At 49.2% G+C, this 27,920-nt stretch overlaps 1 protein-coding gene across 14 annotated transcripts in view; it reads right to left on the bottom strand.

Annotated features, from left to right (window-relative positions):
- Positions 1–27,920, bottom strand: part of LRRFIP1 (LRR binding FLII interacting protein 1) — a 159,113-nt gene that overhangs the window by 77,127 nt on the left and 54,066 nt on the right. For 2 of the 14 annotated variants that reach the window (XM_030802299.1, XM_030802302.1), the window contains exon 1: positions 12,374–12,733. The exons of 10 other annotated variants lie outside the window; for them this stretch is intronic. In XM_030802299.1, the coding sequence (XP_030658159.1) occupies positions 12,374–12,439 (66 nt within the window). In that variant the 5' untranslated portion in view covers positions 12,440–12,733. Of the gene's footprint in view, positions 1–12,373; positions 12,745–27,920 lie in introns of those variants that run through there. 2 more of the 14 variants (XM_030802304.1, XM_030802306.1) reach the window with 2 other exon arrangements.

Below are 27,920 nucleotides of genomic sequence, written 5' to 3'. Positions count from 1 at the left end.
CGTCCCTCACTTGGGGATAATGACATTTAAAGACTAAAAAACAATGACCTTTGCTGGGAGGCACATGGGCTTGGGTTGATAAAGGAACTCCACGGATGAATCATGTTAGGGCATCAATTCCTCATGAGGACACACGCAAGCCCACCTCCAAGACAGGTCAACTATGGCGATCTCCACCTTACACTAGAATTCAGAAAGAAGTCCATTTGTCACTGAATACAATTCCAAATCCTTGCAACCCCCGCCTCCTAGAACATCTACACCCCTTACGGTCCTCACATGACTCATGTGGAAAACAAAGTGCTGGCAATCCTGGAAGTGGCAACTTAGTTTACAGGCAATTCTTGGAATCTGCCTAACTCAACAGCAACAAATATATGAGCCAGCATTTAAACTGGCACAAAACCTATACATGACCATCTTCACGAACACAAAACTACACACTTAGCCACAGAATAACTTTGCCACTCGTTTAAGATGCCTGAAATAAAATCCGCAGTTGGCCAGGCACGCTGGCTCACACCTGTAATCCCAGCACTTTGGGGGACGGATGAGGTGGGTGGATCACCTGAGGTCGGGAGATTGAGACCAGCCTGGCCAACATGGTGAAACCCTGTCTTTACAAAAATACAAAAAATTAGCTGGGCGTGGTGGTGGGCGCCTGTAATCCCAGCTACTCGGGAGGCTGAGACAGAAGAATTGCGTGAACCTGGGAGGTGGAGGTTGCGGTGAGCCAAGATTGCACCACTGCACTCCAGCCTGGGCAACAGAGCAAGACTCTGTCTTGGAAAAAAAAGAAAAAAAGAAAATCTGCAGAGTTTCGACAAAATTCTTTTCCAAACAGAGACCCTATGAAGAATGGCACAGTAGCCTGACAGGGCACGGCAGATGACAGACACCGGGGAGAGTGCTGACTGTGCAGGCAGGCAGGGGTTCTCGGGGATCAGGGCACCTCAGGCCAGTGCTCCGGTGGTGCAGGACGAATCCTTTACCGACTGACACTTTTGTAAAATATAAAATCTCAGGACGGGCCACAGCCATGTCAGACTGCTTGCAGAGTTTCCGAACACGGCTTGTCACTTTCTGTGAGTAGCCTGTGGGCTGACCATGGCCCATGGAGGCCACAGGAACGCACTGTGCTGTGAACGCACGGTGCTGTCTCAGCACTGCTTGAGACAGTGGGAGGGATTTCCAAAATGCGGTTTGGGTGCCCAGTCTCCGGGGAAACAGGCAAAGCACCTGGTGACAATGTACATGTGATGAGGACCACATGGGGAAAGAAATGTATGGCGGGGGCAGGGGCAGGTGTCCGCAGGACAGAAGACCTAAGCCGGACCCTGAAACAGGACGAGCAGAGCTGGGGTGGCTGCGACCAGGGGCTGGTGAAAAGGAGTGCAGACGCCTGGGGTACAGACCCTTGCCCTCAGCCTCCATATCTGGAACCTTGTCTTGAAAGAATTCAGAACCACTGAAGCGTTTTAAGAACACAGCGTAATCTGACTTTTGTTTTAAAAACAGGGCTCTGATAGAAATGTGGGGAGCAGGTATGGGGTGGGGAGAGCAACAGGAAAGCAAGGAAGTGAGTTGAGAGGCTGCTTCCAGCATGGGGACAGGAACGGGCTGGACTGCAGAGGATCAAGCCCAGTGCCAGGGTCCAGGCCCGTGGAGTTTAGGATACAAAGCAAAAACTGCAAAGGGCTTCAGAGAACTCAGGAGACGAGACTGCGCATACCCCGAATGGCCTGCAGGTTGAGTCATTTTTTCGCCCCCATCCGAGCTTGCTGGATCCTCCACTGATTAGATTAGAACAGCGGCTTCTTGGCATGGCCCTCGCTAGGGTCCATGCGGGCTGGTCTGTCCCTTCCCGACAGGAGCCAACAGGGAAAGAGCAAGCACTTGCCTGCTCCTGGGGCCCTACACCCTGAAGCCTCCCTTCTCTGCCCATACAATCTTTGCTGAGATGCTAAAACATTTAGGAGTACAGTGAAATTATCTCCATCTGACTTGTCTTCAAATAACCTGGGTGGGCTGTAAATGGCTGTAAGCTAACAATTGTTGAGGCTGGGTAGTGGGGGCACAGGCTCTTTAAACTGTTGGCTCAGTCCCACCCCAGATCTGGGTTCCCACAAGACCCTCCCCCTGCCCCCTCCTTGCCCAGCATGTGGGGTCATTCAAGATAAGGGCCCCTGCTGTGCAGCAGCTCGGTCTGGTTGCTGTTTCATAATAAAGAGCAAAAATTTAAAAAGAAAGGAAGGAAGGAAGGAAATGAAAGAGCCCCAAAACCAAAACTCATGCTTTCTGCTGCTGGAAGGTGGCCCTGCTGCTGGGTTTTGCAGCGCTGCCCCCATCGTGTCCTCTCCCAGTTCCTGCTGCTGCCCGCGGGGTTAGGATGATGCAGACGGAGGAGCTCCTCTGACAAGATCCAGGCTCCCTGGCTTCTCAGGAACGCCCACAATGGTTGGTCCAGAACGATTCTTGTTCAGAACACACAGCCCGGCCCTTTCCCTGGGATCCCGCCCACCCTGGCCAGGGACCCCACAGACAGAGTTTTACAGGAGCTGGGTCTTAGAGCAAGATAGTCTCTGAGGGTGGGGATGGCTGGGAAAAAAAGATTCCATTTACTATCAAAGTTGCCTCCTCGTCCTAATCCTAGAAAGCCGAACCTCGACTTGAGTTCTACTTTTGCGTCTTATTTTACCATATGTGAATATGACAGCCCTCTGATATGAAGGTGGTGTGTATTGTGATAAGAGATCTAAAAATACACAAGGAAGCACAAGTATGACCCCCAGGGCCTCCGAAACAAATGGCTAAAAAGACAGCCAGGCTCTCCCAGCCACATCGATGCCAGCCCCACAGCCTGCTGTGGAGCCCAAGCCTATGCGGGCACCTCCCTGGGAGCCCCATCGGCCAGGCGCCCGGCCCACAGGCCAGCTGGGGAGACAGGCGCCAAAGTGTCCCTTCTCCCCCCGCAGGGTCTTCTCTGGGCTGCACAGACCCAGGCGTGACATCTCGGGAGCCAGGCTGGAGAGGCCTGCAGAAGACTGCGTGAAGAAGTCACCATCCCCATCCCAGGCCACAGATAAAAGCACATGTTAGGAGGTGCTTTGCAAAGGGACCCCACAGCATGCAGAGGGCCCTGAGGAGCTCTAGTTCTAGACAGAACCACACAGCAGAAACGGCTTCTACCGGGGCAGGGCACACAGGGCAGTGAGGTAAACAGTCCAACCCATGCCTGTTCTTCCAGGGCCCCCCACGGGCCTCCTGCTCAGAGCCCCAGAGATTCCCAGCTGCGAGAAGACAGTCACCCAAAGATAATGGCCATCCCTTCTTCCGGGTCAGGGAACTCAGGGACAGCCCGGCTCAGGCTGGGGGCTGAGGCCAAGGAGAACCAGAGAGAGAAGAAGTTATTGACCAGGACACAAGGAGAAACCCCAGCGGAGTGCAGAGTGGAGAGCCCTCCCACACGCCCTCCTGGCCTGGCCCGCATGTGCTTCCATCCTCGCATGGCCTCAGCCCGCGCTAGAGGTGTTGTAGGCAGTGGGAGTACTGCCTAAGGGTGGGGACAGCCCAACACCCTGAACCCCAATTCCAGTGGCATCTGGGGCTCTAATAGCTCTAATGGCATTTGTATCCTTCTTGTGGCTCCTACCAGAAGATCATCACGTGGTCTCCTCAAAGAACAGAAACACAACCAACACTGGTGGGGCAGGGGCCCTGACTGCTGGCAGAGGAACAGCAGGTGCCCCAGGAGGCTCGCTGGGCAGCTTGCCTCAAAAGCCCCACACTCCTTCAGGGGATCCTGGCGCTGCTCATACATTTCCTGAGCATTAAAGCTTTTCTGGGATTCCAGCCTAGTGTGGAATTACAGATCCCAGGGCCTCTCACCCTGCAGTCACAGGAAACATCCTTACTCTGCTTTTAAACTCTGTGGTGATACCCTAGGGGTCCAGAATTCTACACAGAAGCTGGAAGGGGTTTATGAACCACAACTTCAGGGCAGCCAGTTCCTGAGAAATACTCTGACGTCACTCCTTCCACCCAGGCTGAGAAGGCCCCGCAGCCTGGAAAGCACCGCATGTGAACCGGAGGCGGCTCCCACCTCCCCCCGCAGAGCCCAGGGGAGACCCAGGGCACACGGCTCATGTGCAGATTCGTGGCTGCCATGCCCGCTGTTTGCCAGGAGCCTGTTAGCGTGCATTAGGGACACCCAGTGGGCCAATGGACAGAGGACCGGACCATGAACAGCAGCTCTCCTCAGAAGTCAGATGGAAATGACACCCCACGGGGCTGTTCAGGGACAGAAGGCGTTTGCCAGCTGTAAAGCACTCCGCAAACAGGAGGACGCTCTCCTATTAATTACACACATTCGTTTTAGCCTCCAGGTTTTAGCATCAAGCAGAGAAGTGAAAAAGCAGCAGCATTATTTTTCCAGGCCCCATGATATGTCACCAGTCTAGTTTACAACCTTTTTGGAAAAGTGTTAAGGATGTAATTCAAGTTCACTCACGTGCATGTAACAGGAACATGATGCAGCCGAAGCCTGAAGTGGCCACAAAGGCCAGTTTGTTCACAAACAAGCAGGGGCCTCTGTCCTTGTGCGATTCTTCCCCTGAGCTAAGAAGGAATCAAGCTCCTGGAGGGGCCGTGGTGTACCCAGGCTATGACGTGGAATCCCTTTCCTGAGCCACCTTGCTATAGGAAGTGGCCACAGTCACCAACTTTTGTTTTCTCTGTAAACCCCCCCAACCCTCAGATGCAGCAGCCTCTAAAAACAGTGTGCTATTCACAGCAACCAAGTGGGCCGGGTGACGTCCTCCTGCACAGACATGGACAAGAATGGATGGCACAAGGCTAGCACCTCCGCGACGCAAGGGAGGCTCACCTCGGCTCCGTGCACCCACCACCCCGTGTCCCCCAGAGGCCATGTGCACTGTATCTCAGTTCCAAAAGAAATGCTCACGTAGGCAATCTCACGAAGTCCCCCAGGAACCACAAGGCAGCCTTCCCTACGGCCATGACTGTGAGAACGATTGTTACCAGGCACAGGGCACTCTGGGGTGGCAGCTGGCAGTGGCAGAAGTGTTGACTTAGAGGGCATTTTGGAAATGTTGGGGGGATTGGGATGTCAAAAAGACTGGGAAGAAGCTAAGGGTATTGGGGCGGAGGGGCAGGGCCAGGTCGGCCAACCCTCCTGCATTCAGACACGCCTGCAATGGAAGAACTTTTCGCTTGACTGCTCGGGAAGACAGAAAAACCACTGTTTTGGCCGGGTGCGGTGGCTCACGCCTGTAATCCCAGCACTTTGGGAGGCCAGGGCAGGTGGATCATCTGAGGTCAGGAGTTCAAGACCAGTCTGACCGACATAGTGAAATCCCGTCTCTACTAAAAATACAAAATTAGCCAGGCATGGTGGCGCATGCCTATAATCCCAGCTACTCAGGAGGCTGAGGCAGGAGAATCGCTTGAACCCGGGAGGCGGAGGTTGCAGTGAGCCAAGATCCCACCATTGCACTCCAGCCTGGGCGACAGAGCGAAAATCCATCTCAAAAAAAAAAAAAAAGGAAAAAAAGAAAAAAAAGAAAAACCACTATTTTTAATTTTTGGATTTACAAACTGATTGCAACTTACATAGAAACTCAAAATATGTTTTACACAGTTCAAATATACATGAAATATTCCAGGAATACAATCGACATGGAAATTGAGGGATGATACTTGGCTTTGTTCAGAACTTTCCTGAGAGTTAGTCAACTTTTCAGAATGTCACGTCATAGACAGCAACATGAGGGGTGGTGTGTGGGTCTCAGTGCAACACACCTGTGTCGGCCTCCCTGTGACTCCAGGCACAGGTGTGTGCAGGTCTCACCACTGCATTCAACTGCTGGTGTACCCGGTCTTGAGTATTTCTCTATCAAAATTCTTATTATGTTACTATAAACTACCTGTATTTTATTTTTTACGGAAATGTTATATTGACTTGAAATTATGTGCACTGGTTGATTTTATCACCTATGCATTTCATTTCAGGTTAGTGAGGAAGTCAAGGAACTTGTAAAAAGACAAGGTTGAGAACCACAGCTTCAGAACCCCAGTGCGGATCTGTCGTCTCTCCATCACGCTCTATAAACCAGCCCCGGCACAATTCAGGGCACAGGTCTGGGTGCCTGGTGCTCAGGCCATCATGAAGATTTGGATGGCATAAAGTCAGAGATCAAAGCTTAACTGATTACTTAAAACACCATGTTTCCATCAAAATTAACTCAGACAAATTATGGAGTAGACTGAAATTATCATGAAAGTTTCCGGTAAGATGGCCGCCTTCAAAGAAGGCTTTAGCTTACAAGGCTGCTCCTGGCTGGGTCCACGGGCCCCAGGAGCCAGCACACTGTCCTCTGCACTCGGGGGACCTGGCAGACAAGTCCAAGAAATGCTGGGTGCCGACCACCTCTCTCAGCTGTGGCTGCACTGTTCTCAGTAAAGGTCTGAGTTTATGCAGGTGCGGACTGTCAAGAAAGGAGTCTGAAGACCCAGCCACAGCCTCCAGCTTGGGTTCTATCCCCTACAGTTATGTGAGCCTGGATAAATTACTCGGTGTTTGAACACCAGCCCTCATTAAACAAGTAGGAGGGGACATAATCTTTAAGAGCTTCCTTCCCCTCTGAAATTCTTTGTCTTTATGCCAGAGGTGAATTATTTGTACATTGAGATTGTCCAAAGACTTTGTCTGTTTTGCTACTGGAAATCTCCAGGCTTTGCTTTTCAGAATAATAAGCTTCTTTAAAGTACTTCGCATACTAAAATAGCAAACGTATTAATCAGGAACAAAATGATTGATGTTATTTTATTGATGACTCAAACATTGACCTATTCAAACCTCACAACACAATCTTGGGCTTAGCAGCTACCCCCACTGGCGCTAAGAAATAAATATGCTATACGGTATCTTCCATGCAAGTGAACTTCTACTCTTGCTGTTAATACATTTTTTGCTTTTCCTGAGATGAATGAATCTTCATATTTCCTTTAGTTGCCTCAACATGCTGGAAATACAAGAACCATGACTACCACTAACAGAGATGTGCGGGACTGAGAGGCGAGGGCGGCTGGGCCTCCCTGTGCTGTTTCCCCTCCAGGTGACAGGTTTCCCTCCAGGCAGCACGTCTGGGCTCCACTCCCTTCACCTTTTCCTGCTCTGCTCAGGATTGTCCTACAAACCCCAGACCTTTAGGATTTCACAAAAACATTTAAATTGTTTCCTCTGAGAAGAAGGCTGAAAGCTCCGCCAGCACCAGGGTTCTCCCACTTGGGGCAGCACACAGCAACTGACAATCTTTCCTATATTCAGTGGATATTCCCTGTAACCAGCTATAAAAGAAAAGGCAGCTGTCATGTTTATCCTCCATGAACTTATCTACTTGGATGAGGTAGGGGAGGAGTTACATCACACCCAGAAAAATAAAAAGGCTTAAATCACAGCAGCTCTCAAGTGTATGCCGACAAAAGTAGTAGTTAACATTTTAGCATGGTACAAAAATAGCACAACAAGTTTCACAGCTATTTCATTTCTACCATTATTTTCCTTATGTAGAAAAGTAAAGTTCATTGGGCTGGGCGTGGTGGCTCACACCTGTAATCCCCAGGGAGGCCAAGACGGGAGGATCACTTGAGGTCAGGAGTTTGAGACCACCCTGGCCAACGTGGTGAAACCCCATCTCTACTAAAAACGCAAAAATTAGCCGGGTGAGGTGGCAGGCACCTGTAGTCCCAGCTACTTCAGAGGTCTGAGGCAGGAGAATCGGTTGAACCTGGGAGACGGAGGTTGCAGTGAGCTGAGATCGTGCCACTGCATTCCAGCCTGGGCGACCAAGCGAGACTGTCTCAATAAAAAAAAGAAAGAAAGTAAGTTAGTTCTTTGAATGTTCTTTTCTGTCTGGAAATTACCAGGCAGAGAACAGAAAAGTTTGATAGAATGAAGACAAGGACTTCTGTCCTAAGAGGCAGCTTTGGTAAAAAGAAATCCTTCAGCCCCGATACTGGGGTATGAGACAGCAGGGCTGCAAAGAAAAGCTGACAACAGCAACAAAAGCAGCAGCAGCAGCCGTGGCAGCCACAGCTATATCTTGCACATTTACTACCTGCCAGCCCCTGCCTGCAGCATTGTACACAGTGGTGACAGTTATCAGTACCAGTTCCGAGTCAGCAGGCCTGGGTCTGAACTGGCTCCACTGCGGACTAGCTGTGAGGGCTTGGAAAGTCCCTTAACTTTCTGAGCCTCAGTTTCCTCTTTATCAGCAAAACTGAGAGAAAATGATCCACTCCCCATGAGGTTACAGCAAGGGTTAGAGAAGACCTTCACATAAAACACCAGGTGGGCGCAGGAGGGGTTTGGTAAATATTAGCTACTTTCACTACTTAGTGTCTTCTTTGACAGCTACTGACCTAAGAGTAGAAATCCGGTTCAGAGAAGTTTAGAAGCACAATGAGAAGACAAGCATGCTAAGGCACCCACCTAGCAGAGAAGCAGGAAAAACTGGGGAAACTTCAGAGGAGGGGGACAGAGGTTCCCAACCCACACAGAAAGCCCACTCCTTTCCCTAGGAAAATCACACAGCCACTTGCCACATGCAGTAAAAAAGACAGAAGGATCACACGTGGTGTTGCTTTGATCATCTTCATTACACAAACATATAAATGAAACATTTTGGTTAAAATTAAGAGTAAATCTTCATTATGGTGATTTAATATAAATTACTTATCTACTACAAAGTAGTTATACTTTAGATTCAAGGGAAAACTACTTACCTAGTTTTAAAGTTGTAAAGCTACAATCCCAAAGAGAAACCACTGGAAACACTGGCCCTTTCCAAAATGAATGAATGAGTCTCGGAATATGTATCATTTCCGTTACCGGGTGTGTGTGTGTGTGTGTGTGTGTGTGTGTGTGTGTGTTTTGGTTTATTGTTTTGGAATCTCGCCTGGGGCAAGGGGATTATACTAGTGGTCTATAATCAAATACCTGGCAATTTTGAATGATTAAATCTTGCATGTAGTCAAAATATTTAATTTGAGAGAAAGAAACAAATTTACTTAATTTTATCTAGGTAGTCTGAATAATGAAAGTTCTAGTAAGTCCATTCCATGAAAACAAGCTTATTAAAAAAAAAAAAATTCGGGGCGGCCTCCAGTAAAAACAGTAAGGTAATAAAAATCCTCTTCTCCTGTCCCATGTTTAACATGTAGTGAGATGTAACGGACTTACTGATTGGCGAAGAGGTTGGTAATCTAAACATTATGGCCTCTGGGGCTTTGAGATCACTCCTTTAAATATGAGCAGATATTCTGGAAGTACTGGCATATGAGTAACCAGTCATAAACAATTCCTTTGCTGAGTCACACAGCCTGATTTTTCAGGGATAAGAAGTTCCTCTTGGACATTGCCTTTTGAGGAGCAAACACGCTGCACCAACATTTAGTCTCACAATTCTGTAGGGATTGGGTAAGAATCTCACTCTAATCAGGTAACTCTCCAATCAACTTCGCTGAGACACCGTTTTGCAGCTATAAATAACTTGATTTCCTGTGCTCAGCATAAGTGGCAGTTGAGACTGCAGGGTTTTTTGAAATTTGCTAAGGAGGCTTCCGCTGTGTGATATTAGTTCAGGCTGAACAGAAACTGACTCTTAAAGAAAAAGGGAAATTTAGTCTCCATCTTTGCCCCAGTAGGACACTCTCAATACTACTAGAAAAGACCTACCTTACTATATTTATGTCTTACCTGCCCGGGGAAATGACATGCCTAAAACACACCATATGATTCCATGCTCCACCATCTCAGACTGAGCTAGAGCAGGGCCAGCCTGCCTCGTGCCAACTTCATCCCCATATTGGTCAAGACTCCACTCTCCCAGACCTGGGGACCCTGGCCCAGGTACCTATAATGAGATGGGACTTGGGAGACTGTGTGTCCATGCTCTCCCCTAACAGTCCTTTCTTGGGACAGTGCTGGTCATTTAGAAGGGCTGAATGCTAATCAGTATGTGGAAAGAGAGCGGGGTGACACAAGCCATGGCAAACACAGGGAAGTTACAAAAGCTGAAGAAATGCACAGTGTCTCCACTGTCCGCATCGGACCCTCTCCTACAGCTCTAGGGCCGGTGCCCACTTGCTGAAGAGGCCCAGGCTCCTACTCAGATCCTGCTTTTGTCTTCTAGTTGAGGTGGAGCTTGCCAAATCTACTTCCTCTGACCAACCCGGCTCCCCCCTGCATGGGTGTGGCCCCCAGTCCCTCCTTTCCACAGGAGACCCATCCCTGAATCCACGGACACAATGCAGAACAAGAACTGGCACAAACCAGTGTGAAACACCCACGACCACTTTCCCGCGGGTATACCCAGCCCATGGCCCAGGGCAGCCGCTGGGTGATGCCCTACCCCCCACCCACAATGACCCCGAATTCCCATCACCACTCAGCACATTTCCTTCCCTACCTGAACATTAGCCTCTTAACTAGATCTGCATTTTGCTTTTGTTCACCATGTCTCACTCTGATAAAGATTTTGCTACCATTTACCAAGAAAAGCTCCTACAGGTTCACAACTTCTCTCTGAAAACCCTTGGGACCATGTTTCAGAATTCAGCATTTTTGGACATTAGAAACGTAGTAAGATGCATACACCATACATTCTGGTACAACCCAGAGTAGCAGCCCTTAATCAAAGACATCAACAAGACTGCAGGGAAACATATGAAAATTCACACTCAGAGGGATCAATGAAGACCAAAACTAGCCTCCCATTGGACAGGGCAAGTCTCACTGCCAAAATTCTGCCACAAACTTATAAAAACAAAACAAAACACAAACCTTCCGGTCTTCAGAGCTTATTGGGTTCTGGAACTGGGGCCTGGGCTCATCAAATAACTACTCAGTCGCACACAGTCCAGACTTTCCTCTCCCTTCTTCCCGGCAGCATCTCGAAGTCATCTGAAGCCAGACCCGCCCAGGAGGCTCCCAGCCTTCAGTAATAGACCCTGTAGCCAGTGCCTTAGCTGCTCCAGGTGTGCCTCTACCTACTCCTCTGATTAGCCTGTCCCTGGCTTCCTCACATCCTGTTCTCAATGTTTACTCTTCCCTTCTTCAAGGACTCTCAGTCCAGCAGGCGGCTCTTCACCTCCATCCCGCTCCTGCCATCTATGGTGTCCCAGGCTGCTCTTCAGAACACCGGCACCGCTCAGCCACATTCCCACCCTTCCGAAAGAACCCTTCCCTGATGGTGATTCAAGGGTCTCTCTTCCCAGGCCCCTAGGAACTAATTAGTTGAAGGGGTAAAAACCAGCTCCAGAGGGCTGGCCCACTGCCAGAGTTTTAAACGCGGTCACAGAAAAACCACACTGAAATGGACATTTAAAAAACAGCAACCATCTGACAAGCAAAGAACTGGCTTTTCAGTATGCGTTCATCAGACTCTATTTCTACACCTCTCTCTGGCATTTCCTAATAAGCTCTCCTAAGGTCAAGGCAGTCTGATTCATCTTAAATCTTACACACACACCCAGTAGATGATTAATTTCTACCTGATGAAAGAGTGATTGTTTGGGGCTAATACTTTTACCAAGATCCCACGAACACCTGATTAAGTGGAAAGCTAGGGTTTTATATTTCTTTTCCAAAGTGCACCCTTTCACTTTTATTCCCATTCATGTTCAACCACAAGCTGCACGAAAATGTGTATTTGCAAACCCTCTCCGCCTCATCCCCTGCCCAATTTTAATGCCAAACTACAGCCATAGCCCCACGACTGCATATTGAGCTGGACAACGGCAAAATCCTAGAGGCAGGATCCTGTCCGGGCTGGGCGGACCCGGGAGACCAGCCAAAGTGGATCTGGCGTCTGGGGTCCTCGGGGGAGGTGGTCCCCAGATGCTGAGTGGGTTGAGTGCTCCAAAGCACCCCAGCCGCTCCTCGGTGGTTCCGACAGCGGGTGAGGGCACCGGCTCTGGCCACCCGGTCCTTGATGCTGTATTTTGTAAAATAGCAAACTAGCAGCTCCCTGTGACTCTAGGCCGGGCGCAGACCTGGCCAGAGCCGGTCTGGAGCCCATCGCCTCGGGCGGGGAGAGACCATGTGCCTTTTCGTCCTTGGAGGTGGCTTCCCACAATAAAATGTGCTTCCTAGCGCATGAGGGACGCCGCTCGCCGGGCCACTCACGGACCCGCGCCCACTGCGCCCGCTCCCACCGCGCTGGGGTCCCGCCAGAGCCCACCCCACGCCTCCCGGGCACCTGCGCCTGCTATTGACCTTGGGAAGAGCTGCAAGCCCCTGAAACCCCGCCGCAGTCACGAAAGAAAAGTTTCGGAAGCGCTTTCCTCTTACCAGCTTCTGCGCTTCCGGGCTCAAACAGTCGATCTCCCGGCTCTGAGCGGCCGCGGGGCTGGTCATCCTGCCGGGCTTGGCCCGCTCCACCCGGCGGGAAATGCTCGGGGACCGCGCCGGGAGCCCCTCGCGGGCCGGGCCAGGGGGCGCGCGCTCAGTCCGCGGAGACGGAGCCACTCGCTGCGAAGTGAACGCTCGCGCTTCCGGGGCCAGGAGCCAGCCCGCCGCGGAGCGGCTCGCAGCGCTGGGCTCGGGCGCGGCCGACAGGGGCGGGGCGCAGGTGGCCGCGGGCTGAGTCGGGCTCGGGGTGGAAGGGCGCCGGGGAAGCGGGACTCGGGCGCCTCCGCCCGCCCCATGGCCCGCCCCGCCCCCCACGCAGCTCCGCCTCGGAGGGTCCCTCCCGGCTACGCCCCGCCCCGTCCCCGCCCCATGACTCGCCCCACGCCCCGCTCCCCTTGCGCCGCTCCGCCTCGGAAGGTCCCTCCCGGCCACGCCCATTTCCCCGCCCCCACCGGCTCCGCCCCACCCAGGCCCCGCCCCGTGGCCTTCCCCGCCCCTTCGCCCTCCCTTTACGCGAGCCCCGCACCGCCCCCCGCGCTCCGCCTCCGAGGGATCCTCCTGGTCCCTCCCCGCCCCTCCCCGCCCCTCCCGGGCTGTCCATCACCACCCGTCCGGCCCCCGCCGGAAAGAGGACCTGGAGGAAAAGACCCCTCAGGCTCCGGCCGCGGCTCCACCCGCAGGGGCTGTGGGAAGAGGGCGCTCCGGGGAGGATGCCGCGCCCAGTAGGGGTCGACCCGAAGAGGGGGTCCCCTCCGGGGGCGGGGCCTGCCCGGGGCGGGGCAAGGGCTGCGTTCCCGGCTCCCCGACATCCATCACCCTCAGGCCCGGCTGAGCTTCCTGGACGCGGAAGCCTAGGCCCCAGGCCCGCTGCACCTGCCGGCCGGGCACCCCGCTAACGCGGCATCCCGAGAAGGGCCGACTTCCAGGACGACGCAGCTGCGTGCACACAGCCCCCCTCGGCCCGGTGCGGCGGCCCGCAGGGGAGAACGAGCTTGCAGGGTGCGGGTGCGAGCCGCTGGGGCCGATCTGGCGTCGCAGAGCCCGAGGTCCGCACCATCCAGGCTGCGGCCGCGAGGACCCTGCCAGGCGCGGGTCTCCTCCGGCAGGGCTCCAGCCCGCGCCTCCTCCAGGCACAGGGCGCCCTCGTAACTCCCAATGAAAGTCCTGCGGGAAACGGTTCCCGACTTTGCCAGGCTGGGGGCAGAAGCGACGGGATGACGCGGATTGTAATCGGAAGGTCAGCCTGTCCTGGCCACGCTAGGAAATGTAAAATTTAAAGCACATTTACATTTTAGGGCCCTCCAGTTCCCAATTCCCTTTTCTCTACACGCTGACCCAACTTGGTAACGTAAGCGCGCGCCTGTGAGCACTCACCTTCCCGCCGTGACCCGGGCCCAGGGCTTCAGGGCAGGAGTTGTCAGGAGGGTGTGCCGCAGGGAAAATGGGTGCTGAAGAGCCGGAGGACGACTTGGGAGGGATCGGGGCGAAGGAAAAGAGGGGCCTAGCAAAGGCCTAGAGAACCGCTGGAGAAGAAACGTTGAACTTAAGATGAACAGAGGCCAAGCTGTCTTTGATTGACAGCACCTCAGGCTCACAAAAGCAACTTTCAAAGATAATGAAACGCCTACCTTTTAATAGCTTGTTTTCTCCCTGTAACACTTAGTTAAATGTTGTTGTAACAATTCCTTCTTTTTTTTTTTTTTTTTTTTTGTTTTGTTTTTGAGATGGAGTCTCGCTCTGTCGCCCAGGCTGGAGTGCAATGGCGCGATCTTGGCTCACTGCGACCTCTGCCTCCCGGGTTCCAGCGATTCTCCTGCCTCAACCTCCCGAGTAGCTGGGATTACAGGCACCTGCCACCATGCCCGGCTCATTTTTGTATTTTAAGTAGAGACGGGGTTTCACCATGTTAGCCAGGCTGGTTTCGAACTCCTGACCTCAAATGATCTGCCTGCCTTGGCCTCCGAAAGTGCTGGGATTACAGGTGTGAGCCACCACGCCTGGCCTATCACAATTCTTGATTGTATAAAGTGCAATTATTTGGAGAAGATAATTTTAAATGTTCTCTGGGAATTTATTGTAGAAAGCAGTTAGACTTTTACCAGTGGTCACAACTTCACTGATGAGAATGATAACCCATTAATAAAACAGCCCTCTTCTTCTGAGACTTGAGTTTGAATATTCTGATCTAGATAGGCAGATTCTAAAGCTACTCAACACCCCGGACCCTGTGACCACATCTCCCAGAGCATGGTACTGGGACTGGTTTCATTCCCTTGGCCTGTCCCTGAGGCAATGCTTGAAGACACCTGTAATTGCCACAAGACGCATTTTCCTAACCCCCAGGCTGCCAGTCAGTTGCTAGTTACCAGCTTCTGAAAACCATACAGGGAAGGGATTAAGAAGTGGCCTCTGGAATTAAGCCACCTCGTTCAGTTCCTGGCCCTGCCACTCACTAAGGGATATTGAGCAAGTTACTCAGCTTCTGTGCCTGGAATCTTACCCAAAACATGCCGGTGATAATGACAGTGCCCACTGTGAGGGTGAGGACCAAAGGCTCTAACACGGGCATCCCGCTGGGCACAGTCAGGGTGAGCTGCCCTGCTAGCCTGGTGCCTAGTATCCTGGGAGTCCAGTAAAAGCAAACCAGCACCTGCCTTGCTGCCTCTGGAGTCCCCTCTTTTCCAGATAGAGTCCCCTTGGTAGGTGCCCTGACTCAAGGTGCCTAGGCCTCCTCCTCCTCCTCCATAGCAGGAAGGAAGCTGGGCACCAGACCAAGAACTGGGATGGGCCAGGCGGCGAGACTGTGGGCAGCCCAGGGAAGAGAACAAACCCACTGCCCGCCACAACAGCTGTGGGAAGGGGCTGCTGCAGGGGATGTAGGTGGCAGGGAGGGGACCATGCCAGGACACTCATGGAGTGAGAAGCAGTGAGCTGATGAGTCTTAGTCCCAGGAACAAATGAACATTACCAGCAATGAAATAATGGCTGGTTTCTGATTCCGCTAAGTAGTAGCATATTAAAGAAAACTGCCATCCTGACACCCTTCTAGATGAGAGGATGCTACATTCTGACTTGGATTGCAGCCCAGCCAGTCCTGTGAGGTGGAAGTCTCAGAACCATCCCCAGCTCAAGAGCAAAGTCTATACTGTAAGTTGAATGCTAATACATCTTTCTTGGTGTTTTCAGATCCCAGAGCCCCAGGAATAAAATGCAGAGGGTCCACAGTTGCCTCCCAGTTTTATTAGGATGGTGCAAAAGTAATTGCAGTTTTTGCATTAAAATTAACGGCGAAAAGTGCAATACTTTTACACCAGCCTAAATAATACAGGTAACTTTAATGTCCCCTTCTTGAAGCCCCCTTCTGCAGTAGTCCCCTCTCCCACCCCCAGTCTTTTTTTTTTTTTTTTTTAACGTAGAGCAAGGTCAATTGTGAGGGTGGTGAATGGGTGACTGGAACCCACAAACTTGACTCTGGGAAGGCCGGGTCAGAAGTCAGGGTGTGGGTGTGGCTCTGAAAGGTGGCATTTTATTGAAACATGGAGGTACTCAAAATGTTCATTCCAGTGCTCACAGCTCTAAAGATGGCTTGGTAGAGTAATGTTGAATCCTTCACCTTGAAGACAAAACTAAAACCCCGAGGGCACCTTGGAAAGGTCGGAGCAGGGGGTCGAGGGGTTTCCTCGGAAGAGGGTGCATCTGGGACCGGGCACAGTGACCCACACCTGTAATCCCAGCACTTGGGGAGGCCGAGGAGGGTGGATCACCTGAGCCCAGGAGTTCAAGACCAGCCTGGCCAACATGACAAAACCCCGTCTCTACTAAAAATACAAAAATTAGCTGGGTGTGGTGGTGCACATCTGTAATCTCAGCTATTTGAGAGGCAGAGGCATGAGAATCACTTAAACCCAGGAGGTGGAGGTTGCAGTAAGCTGAGATCATGCCACTGAACTTTACTAGCCTGGACAACAGAGTGAGACTCTGTCTCAAAAAAAAAAAAAAAAAGGGGGTCCATCTGGACCATACCAGCATGGGGCCCAGGGTCTTAACTAAAGAGCTGTGAGGTCAGTGACCAGGGCTTGACTTCCTCCTTCTTTTAGTAGGGATGATCCAGGGACAGCCCCTTCTAACAAGTGCCTTGGAATTTATGGCCCCTTCCAAACTGCAGTTAATGGTCTGTAGACACACAGAACTGACCTTCCGACATCACTGGTTAAGCCCAGAATCTCTGCACTGAGTACTTTGGGTTTTGTGACAGGTCTGACTGCCTCAGAGGGCATCCTTAAAAGTTGCCAGGCCTGTGATATAACTTTGTCTTCCTCTGTGCCCTCTCAATGAAAATTGCATGTCTGAAATCTAAAAATCCATTCTCAGAAGTATAGGAGACTCCTGAGAAAAGAACAAAAGGCCAATGGCATGGTCTAATTTTGTTCTAGGAACATCAGCATCATAGCTAACCAGAAAATGCCAGAACAGTTAGCCAATTTGGGGCCACACCCAAACATGGTTTACTTTGTCTCCATGGTATTGGTCTGTTGCACGGTTCACTAGCTGTGCCTCCCGCTGTGGTTTGGGGCTACAGAGACAAACCCTTACAGGGATGACAACACAAGGCTGAGGGCAGACGGGGAGGACACAGTGGCTCTCAGCCTCCCCATTAGTCACATAACTAACATGAAGTCATTTTTCTAAATCAGAGCCCTAACGTCTGTTTTTCATGAACGTGAATCACTAGCCATACTCATGACAGCAGAGTAAATGTCAGTAAATTACTTCTACAAACCATGAGCTTACATTCATGTTATTGCTTTATTTGGATCCCCTCCTTTTTTTTTTTTTTTTTTTTTGATATGAACTCTCATTCTGTCACCCAGGCTGCAGTGCATTGGCGTGATCTTGGCTCACTGCAACCTCCGCCTCCCAGGCTCAAGCAATTCTCCTGCCTCAGCCTCCCGAGTAGCTGGGATTACAGGTGTGCGCCACCATGCCCAGCTAATTTTGTATTTTTAGTAGAGATGGGGTTTCACCATGTTGGCCAGGCTGGTCTCGAACTCCTGAACTCAAGTGATCCACCCGCCTCACCCTCCCAAAGTGCTGGGATTACAGGTGCGAGCCACCACACCTGGCCTATTTGGATCCCTTTGACTAATATCTAAAAACACATCTATTGTATGTGTGGCTTATGAAATGATCACTTGAAATTTACACAGCACCTTTCAGTTTACAACAGACTTTATCCACACACTGAGGCTCATGGAGGTTATAGAACTTGTCCACAGATGCATGTTGGAAGAGTGAAGCTAGGTTTTCAACCCAGGTCCCCTCAGCCCTTAGCACATGATGATGGAATACACCAGTGGCACGCCACCTGACGCAGAGCTGCTACCTTCCTCTCAGCCATCCAGGGGCCTCACTCGGAGCAGGCAGTCATCACATGGACTCAACAAATGCCCTTAGCTGTCTTCCTGGTGGACCAGTGACCACACCTCCCACTCCAGGGGCACTGGCAAAGCAGGGCACACACCCAGGTCAATGCCAGGAGCTGGATCTCCCAGTAAGACTAGGGGCATTGTAGGAGCATCAAGCAGGGGAGCCAGACCCTGCCTGCTGTCTGCAAAGAAGGTGGTACCCCATGGCCAGCTGGTCCAGCTCAGGCACAAAGTGTACTTGGCCCTCAGGCCAGCGTCCTGACTGCCTCCAGTGGACAGAAGAGCAAGAGCGTCTGGAAAGCAACAGTGAGCTTGTCTCCAGCGTCCACAACAGCTCCAGTGCCAGGCTTACATACGGCAGCATGCTGCCTTCCCACAAGCTGCCCTGTGACCTGGGTACTGAACCTCTCCCACCACCTCCCTCAGCCCCCACCCCTAGGTTATGAATGGGCTCTTCCGATTAAAAGCATGTTCTCACTGCTTGGAACATGGTAGGCGCCTTATAAATGATGGGTGGGTAGATGGATAGACGAATGAATGGTTTTCCTAACAAAATGGAGCACTTTGATAAGTTGTCATTAATTCTCATTGATCTTCAGTATTTTATACTTTTGTAGCAATCGGGAATAGAAACTCTTTTAAAAATGACATGTCTTTAGGATATTTTTTTTCAAAACTACCTAGCACCCAGCAATTCATCACACTTCTTTTTCATCTAATATGGTTTTTATTGTTTTTGCTTTTTAAATCCCTTTAGATTTTCTAAGGAAGGTGATGGGTTTGATTATTGGTTGAACTGAATTTGAATTGGAGTCAGAAAGCCTCAGTGGAGGAGTCTAACAGGCACCTCAGCACACACTACTGATTAGTTAAAGGTGATGATAAAATCAGGCAGCATGCATAGAACAGAAAGGAGCCTGAAGGAAGGAACCTTGGGACACCTACATGGGAAGGATAAGAGGTGTGTAAGAACAAGTCAAGACAGAGCAGGGGTAGTCAGAGAGTCAGAAAATAGAGACGTCTCCTGGAAGCCACAGAGTGAAGAGAGCAAGGTCAGGAAAGGCTTTAATTTGCAACTAGGAAAACACTGGTCATTACATTCTGCCATTAAAATTTGGCAATTAAACATTTTCTGTGATTTGTGCATGTGTAATAAATGGTAGACGGCAGCCTTGAAGGAAGGTGGGACCGAGGAAAACGCTTTGCGTGGGGGAGATTTATTCATGGTTTGTCGGTTTTTAAGGATGGAAGAGACGTGAGCCTGTCTGGAGGCTGAAAGGACAGTGAGAAAAGATGGAGTGGGTGGGGCAGGGCCTGAGAGGCTGCCGACCAAAGGCTGGGTGTGGGGAGTGGGGAGGGGAGCTGCAGGCACTGGCACCTTGTACTGACTCAGGATTTGATCCGATTGTGAGCTCCATAGGAATGAGGACACCAAAGTGGCCAGGAGAGGGCAGATAACTAGAAGCAGAGGTTCCTGTGCAGGAAGAGTGGATGGCAGAGTGGAGGGAGGATAAGGAGCAGGAGGACCTGATATTGAAGGACCTGCCTCAGAGCTGTGTGTGTCCCAGTCAAGGTGCACTGTACCTGAGCTCAGAGCCCTTCCATGGCGTTACATTACGCCATTAAATGTTGCTTTGGGATACACGCTGCGGCATACTTAAAATAATTTCTAATGTATTTTACTCTGGAACTAAGCTCATCTCAAAAAGTGTCTAGGAATAAGTCTATAGCAATCTTAAATGTATCTGCTTTCCCAGTGTGTTCCACAGAATTGATGCTTTTTAAGTCCATACCAGAGTGACCACAGAAACCTCCTCTATACACAATAGCCAAGGAAATGGCCACAAACACCTCCAGTAAAGCATCTCGAAGAAAACCACTTCTGATTTTTGGGGTTTTTTTGTGGGGGGGGTGGGGAGACAAGGTCTCACACTGTCGCCCAGGTTGGAGTGCAATGGCACAATCTTGGCTCACTACATACAACCTTGGCTCACTGCAACCTTGTCTCAAGCAATCCTCCCAACTCAGCCTCCCAAGTAGCTAGGCCTGCAGGTGTGCACCACCATGCCTGGCTAATTTTTTTTTTTTTCCCAGAGACAGGGTTTCAGCATGTTGCCCAGGCTGATCTTGAACTCCTGGGCTCAAGCAATCCACTGACCATGGCCTCCCAAAGTGTTGGAATTACAGGTGTGAGCCACTGCACCAGGCCCAATTTTGTTTTTCATGAAGACAATGCACTGCAAATATCTACCAATTACCTTCTAAAAACACGACAGCTAAAATCCATTATGTATTTCTCAGTCTTATAGGCACAAACTCTGAAAAGTCCTCCTAAGGCAGCTCTGCTGTGAAGAAAAAAAAATCTATACATGCTCTCAGAATAGTTCATTTAAAATGTTCAAAATAGATACTGACATGGGAAAATAAGCCTTATCCTCAACAACTGCATTCACCAGCTAACAGTATACCCCACTAAGAAGAAATAAATCAAATGCTTCAATATATACTTAGGAATAGAAAATGGCAATTTGTTTTTTTTGAGATGCTCTCGCTCTGTAGCCTAGGCTGGCATGCAGTGGTGTGATCTTGGCTCACTGCAGCCTCTGCCTCCTGGGTTCAAGTGATTCTCCTGCTTCAGCCTCCCAAGTAGCTGGGACTACAGGTGTGCCCAACTAATTTTTTTGTATTTTTAATAGAGATGGGGTTTCACCATGTTGGCCAGGCTGGTCTTGAATTCCTGGCTTCAAGCGATCCACCTGCCTCGGCCTCCCAAAGTGCTGGGATTACAGGTGTGAGCCACCACACTTGGCCAAAAAAACAATGGCAATTTCAGTACAAAATAAAAGCAATATTTTTTTTCAGAGATTCCCTCATTTATTTGGCTTTGCCTCAGTAATCCTGCCTATGAGTTTAACATTCTAGAAAAGACAGAATGTTCCTGACAGTCAGAGCCATGAAATAAATCTTTATGCTACTAGCTGAAATCTTCAGAATCCACCACGCTACAAATGTCGTTGATAAATGTCATTCACAAAAAAAAGAAGTGTGGGGAGAATAGGACTTCATAATCTGAATTTAAACAGTACCCATAGCATACAGAGAAGTTTAAGGTACTCAAGATGTATTCAAAGGCTTAAAAGTAAAGCACTGCCACTAAGCAACTTGGCTTGCAGACTGCCTGACTGAAGGGCAGACACGAACATCAGGAACGGTGAGCATCCTTCCAGCTGAAGGTACAGAAATCCTAAAACAGCATCCCCAAAATGATCTTTCCAAGAAAATGAATTTCCATAAAGGAAAATAAAGGCTAAAACACACTTCAGCATAACACTAAAAACATAGACCCACACTCTAATAGAAGGCTTTGCCCTTTCGCACTTTGGCTCTTGAGATATAGCTCAAAGAAAAGTCACCAACTATTCGACCACAAAAACTGTTCTCCATGTGTACAAATTGGATATCTTTAGAGAAGACTTGGACATAGAACACACAAGGCTCACCTTTGAAGAATGAAGATCTTAGATGAACTTCAGGGGGAGTGTGAGGAACGCCAGAGAGCAGCCGTTTGGAGAGACATGCTTGGCATGAGAGTGGAAATTCTGGAATAACTGGAGATCAAATAGCCACTCCTGACCACGTCACCTTTATACCCTGCACCTCACTGGGCAGGGTATAATGATGAGAGGGCGTGGTCCCCTAAACGCACTGGAGGCTTTCCAAACGCTTCTCTCACCTGACCATCGGCTTGATTTTAGTTGCTGAGATTACACTGAAGCCCCCGCCCCTTGTCTCCACCCCGTTGGTGGCATCTGTATCAAATGTGGTGTCGGGCTTTTTGGGAAACCCTAGGATTAATAAAGAGCAGGGTCCCCTGACGTTTGGGGTTGCACAGTTCCTTGTTGTGGGCAGCTGTCCTGTACATCGCAGGATGGCTAGCAGCATTCCTGGCTCCACCCACCAGATGCTGGCAGCACTCTCCACCCAAGCTGTTACAACCAAAAATGTCTCAGACATTGCCAAGTGGCCCTGGATCTAGAGGGGCCTGTATCTGCATCTGAGGTGCCCACACTGTGGAAGCACATTCACGTCTCGGCTTATACAGCTGGGTGGGGCCCCAACAGTTCCACAGCAAAAGCATGCACAGAAAGAATGGTCAAGATGGGAATATGTGCACACAGCATCTAACATCTGTTGCCTTCTTCTTTCATCCAGTGAGAACTTGAAGGCAGGGCTGCTTGTCCGGGACGGCAAGAAAGTCAGCGCCAGGAGCACTGAAAGACAGGAGGTGCGGGTCACTGGGTGGGAAGTGGGGAGCTGAGATTTCAGATGTGGTGTGGTCATGCCAAGGGATGTAATCCTGGAAGTTGGCTGGAAGAAAGAACGGCTGAAGTGAGAAGATCAAAGAACTGGGTTTTGCTTCTCGGCACCTCTGGGAAGGCCCATCCAAGAGTAAGCCTATGGGAGAGCAAGCAACCCTGCACCCCTACACAGAGAATGCAAGTGACCTGTGCAGAAGCCCTCAAAGCTCCAAAGCAGAGGTTTAGCAGACAATCAGGTTCGAGCTCCCGTTCTGCCATTCACTAGCCTGTAGTGTCAAGGAAAGCCGCTGACCTCTTCCAGTTTCCTATGTAAAGCAGGGAGAGAGACAGCCGGCAGACAGGACTGCCCGGAGGACTGCAAGTAACAGGGGACCTGAGTCTGGCATGAACAAGTACTCTGTTTTGTTGCACTGGCAAAAGATTCCATCTGGCAGCTCATTCCATCTGTTATTTGACCATACGCAGATTATTTTTTCCCGCAAAACAAGGTGCTCTAGAACTACGATTTACGTCAGGTTAGAGAAGTTGCGGGAAGGTCTAGTGTCACTCAGTTAGCTTGGACTAGGTTTAAAACTTCATCAGTGCTTTTGGCACACTCAGGGAGCTTCTAACGTCTTTCAGGCAGCTGTCCGCCTTCGAGCCCAGCGCTGTGTTGTTGCTTTACTGCTATTCCCAAAGCCAAGCTTGTGGCGTTCTTAGTCCTCACATGAACACAATTAAGAACAGGACCGCGGCCGGGCACGGTGGCTCACACCTGTAATCCCAGCACTTTGGGAGGCTGAGGCGGGCGGATAACCTGCGGTCACTAGTCCATGACCAGCCTGGCCAACATGGTGAAACCCCATCTCTACTAAAAATGCAAAAATTAGACAGGCATGGTAGCGTGGGCCTGTAATCCCAGGTACTCAGGAGGCTGAGGCGGGAGAATCGCTTGAACCCAGGAGGCAGAGGTTGCAGTGAGCCGAGATCACACCACTGTACTCCAGCCTGGGTCACAGAACGAGACTCCATCTCAAAAAAGAAAAAAAAGAATAGGAGTGTGTAAAAGACATAGGCATGCAAAGGACACACAGAATGAACACAGGGCTGCTCTGCCGAAGTGCTAGAACTGTGGGAGTTTTAAACATTGCTTTTTGAACACCCTTGGATATTGTCAGAATGCTCTTTTTACAATACGCAGGTTAAGGCACTTGGACTTTATTCAGGAAGCAGTAAAGGACCCACTGAAAGTATTTGAACAGGGAGGTGAGATTGTGTTTGAATAAAGAACCCGTGGGCTACAAAAAAGTTGAAAACCACCCCTGTTATGTTTTTTCAAAAATTTCTTGGCCAGCCTCTCCATTTATTCTTCCAGATTAACTCAGAAGTCTATTTGCTTGTTTCCTTTTTGTCATTGTTATTGTTGTTTTTGACACAGGGTCTCACTGTGCTGCCCAGGCTGGAGTGCAGTGGCGTGATCATGGCTCACTGCAGCCTCCACCTCTTGGGCTCAAGTGATCCTCCCATCTCAGCCTCTGGAGTAGCTGGGACCACAAGCATGCACCACCTCGCCTGGCTAATTTTTGTATTTTTGTAGAGACGGGGTTTCACCATGTTGCCCAGGTTGGTCTCCAACTCCTGGGCTCAAGTGATGGGCCCACCTCAATCTCCCAAAGTGCTGGGATTACCGGCATGTGTCGCCACGCTGGCCTAGAGTCTATTTGTTAAGCTTTCAACCAATCTCCCCCTCTAAACTGAGATTTTATTTGAAATGCATTATGCAGTTGTCCCTCAGTATTCAAGGGGCATTGGTTCTAAGACCCCTTCTAACCACTGGGATACCAAAATTGGAGGACGCTCAAGTCTCTGATATAAATGGTGGAGTATTTGCACATAACCTATGCGTATCCTCCTGTGTACTTGAATCATCTCTAGGTTCCTGTTCATACCTAATACAATGTAAATGCTACGTAAACAGTTGTTAGACTGTATTGTTTAGAGAAAATGACAAGAAAAACGCCTGTACATGTTCAGTACAGAGGCAACCATCCATTTTTTTTCCAAATATTTTCTTATTTATTGCGATGGGGCCTCACTGTGTTGACCAGGCTGGTCTTGAACTCCTGGCCTCAAGCGACCCTCCCATCTTGGCCTTCCCAAGTGCTGGGATTGCAGGCCTGAGCCACTGTGCCTGGGCAGCCACTGCACCCAGCCTTTTTTTTTTTTTTTTCCCCAAATATTTTTGATTTGAGGTTGGTTGAACCCATGAATGTGGAACCTACAGACACAAAGGGCCAACTGTATTTATCAATTATTTGGGGATGGATCCATGTCTTTTTAATGTGGAATTTTCTTGTTCAGAGACAAAGTATTGCTCTCTGCATTTTTCAACTGACTATATCGTTCAGTAAATTATTATGGTCTTCATGTAGGCCCTGCATTTTTCTTTATTCCTATATGCAACATTGAGTGGGATCTTATCATTTTTTCCATTATTTAAAAAATCAGGCTGGGTGTGGTGGCTCATGCCTGTGATCCCAGCACTTTGGGAGGCCAAGGCAGGTGGATCACCCGAGGTCAGGAGTTTGAGACCAGCCTGACCAACATGGTGAAACCCTGTCTCTACTAAAAATACAAAATTAGCTGGGTGTGGTGGTGCATACCTGTAATCCCAGCTACTCGGGAGGCTGAGGCAGGAGAATCACTTGAACCCAGTTGGCAGAGGTTGCAATGAGCCAAGGTCATGCCATTGCACTCCAGCCTGGGCAACAAGAGCAATATTCCGTCTCAAAAAAAAATCATTATGGTAGGATATAGGAATGCTTTGGTTTTTTGTTTCTGTTATTACAAACTATCTTACTGAACTCTCAGTTTGAGACTGACTTTTTGGATTAGACATATACATAATCTGCAAGTATTTACAAATTTTATCTACACCCTTTCAGTAGTTACATTGCTGATTTCTTTGTTGGGTATGAACATCAGAACTGCCATTATCATTATCATTTTACAGTTATTGCTGATATATTCCTTCTTCCTTAAATTACTCTACAATTAGAGAAATAATCAGGACACAGTAGCTTTGTGAGTTAGTGCTTGTTCTGTAATCACACAGTACAGAACTCAGCCTTGTCAGAATTTAAATAGCATTTAAAATTGCTTATAAGATAAACAGAGAGTTGTGTTGCAAGGCACCTGAAAGGAAACAAATTACACGTCTCACAACAAGATACTCTTGCCTGAAGGCTAGAATCTAAGTTAGACCAATGGAAGATTAACTTGGAGAAGGAATAATACTTAAGTCAGTGAAAAGTTATTTTCATTGTTGATGTTGGAGGACAATTGTTTACTGTGGTGACAGGGAGCACAGATTCTAGGGATGCTGTGCCTGGTGGGAATCTTCAGCCCTGGGCAAATTACATATCCTCTCTTTGAGTTTCAGTTTCCTCATCTGTAAAATGGGAGTGATAATGGTACCCAGTTCCCAGGGTTTATAAGGATTAAATGAGTTGCTATTGATAATCATTATTTAAGTAAATACAATACTGAGATGTAAGTGCAATGAAGATGTTTGATCTATATAATGCAAGCTACAAAATAGTTTGAGGGGCAGGGCGCTGTGGCTCACACCTGTAATCCCAGCACTTTTGGAGGCCGAGGCAGGCAGATCACTTGAGGTCAGGAGTTTGAGACCAGCCCGGCCAGCATGGTGAAACCTTGTCTCTACTAAAAAATCCAAAAATTAGCTGGGCTTGGTGGCAGGTGCCTATAATCCCAGCTACTCAGGAGGCTGAGGCAGAAGAATTGCTTGAACCTGGGAAGCAGAGGTTGCAGTGAGCTGAGATCACCCCACTGCATTCCAGCCTGGGTGATAGAGTGAGACTCTGTCTCAAAAAAAGAAAAAAAAAATAGTTTCAGGATAATTTAATCTAAATCTGATGTACCCAGTCACACTTTACCAAAGGATGAGGGAGCTGACATTTGTCCCTGACACATCAGCCCCTGCCCACCCACCTTCCTGCACACCCCAGGGCTTCTACCTTGCTCTACTCTGCACGGCCTGCTGTGTACACCCTGCTGCAGGGAAAGAGGTGTGCCTGTTAAACACTCACGACCCCAACAGTAGCTGGATTTCTACATCCCGTGGCTCTAGTACGAGTAACCTTACTACTCTTCTAGAACAAGAGGCCTGAACTTTGCGCTGGTTATTTTTTTAAGGCATCCGGTTATTTCCTAGTTGAAAGTTATGATCTAGACAGCTGGACTTGAACTTCGAGAGCCAGATAAGGAGCTATGACTGTGCCTCCAAAGAATGATATTAGGCAATGGAAGCTCATGAACTTCTCCTTTTTAGCAAAGAGACCCTCCCATGGTGTAGGTTTTAGAAAAAGGGGAAATGATCTGCCCGTGGTGATGCAATGGACTCAGAGTATTAACAAGATAAATATGTTTTTAATATAAAGCATATTAAACCTTTTTAACTCTAACATTCTCCAATTATTTAAAATATATGCCCTACATTTAGAATACAATATTAGAGCTCCAAGTCTAACTTGCCGTATCTTCGTCTCTGGGGGAAAGCGAAGGGATCCAGGCAGTGAGGAAAGCAGAAATCAGGCAGACCCCGATGTGACTGGGAGGGTGGCCTCCCAGTACCACAGGTAAGCTGTGCGAGAGGTTTCATGGTGGCTCAATAATATCAGATAATACAGTGATAAGAAGGGATCTGCATTGAAACTTCAAATAATTCACATTTTATTAATTGGGTAGTTTTTAGTTTTTTGGGTAGAGATTGGGGTTTCACTATGTTGCCCAGGCTGGTCTCAAACCCCTGGCCTTCAGCGATCCTCCTGCCTTGACCTCTCAAAGTGCTAGGGTTACAGATGTGAGCTACTGTGCCTGGCCTTCAAATAACTTACATTAAATGGAGAAAATAATTTGGTCTTTTGTAGGTAGAAGCAACTCAAGTGTCCACTGATGGCTGAATGCAGAAACACAATGTGGTATAGATACATAGTGGAATTTAACTCAGAATTGAAAAGGAAGGAAGTGCTGTCACCTGCTAAAATGTGAGAAAACCTTGAGGACATCCTGCTAAGTGAAATAAGCTAGTCACAAAAGGACAAATGCTGTATGATTCCAACTAGATGAGGTACCTCATACAATTCATCAAGACAAAGTAGAATGGTGGGTGCCAGGGCTGGATGGAGAAGAGAATGGGGAGTCAGTGTTTCATAGGGCAGAGTTTCAGTTCTGCAAGATGAAGAAGTTCTGGGGATGGCTGGTGGTGTCGGCTGCACAACAGGGCGAGTATACTTGATGTCACTGAAATGTACACTTAAAAATAGTTAAGATTGCAAACTTTGTTATGTGTATTTCAGCACAATTTAAAACTAATGTTTAAGAAAACAATTTACCCTTTTGTTTATGTAATCACAAAAGGAGGAAGACAAAAGCCAGCACAGAGTTTCCCCAGAAAACAGGAGCCAGATGGTGTGAATCCAACAGACTCCACATGAAACCAGCCACACCAAAGGTCAGGAGATCTGTGTGGAGAGAAACTTTCAGAGAAGGCAACCAGGGCACATCTCTGTTTTAAAACCATCTCCTGGGCCGGGTGCAGTGGCTCACGCCTGTAATCCCAGCACTTTGGGAGGCTGAAGTGGGCAGATCACTTGAGGCCAGGAGTTTGAAACCAGCCTGGCCAACAGGGTGAAACCCCATCTCTATTAAAAATACAAAAATCAGCCAGGCATGGTGCAC

Source organism: Nomascus leucogenys, chromosome 22a (assembly GCF_006542625.1).
Source record: "Nomascus leucogenys isolate Asia chromosome 22a, Asia_NLE_v1, whole genome shotgun sequence".
NCBI classification, from domain to species: domain Eukaryota; kingdom Metazoa; phylum Chordata; class Mammalia; order Primates; family Hylobatidae; genus Nomascus; species Nomascus leucogenys.
Note: the sequence above shows the minus strand (reverse complement) of the source record. Positions and strands in the feature narration are given on the sequence as shown.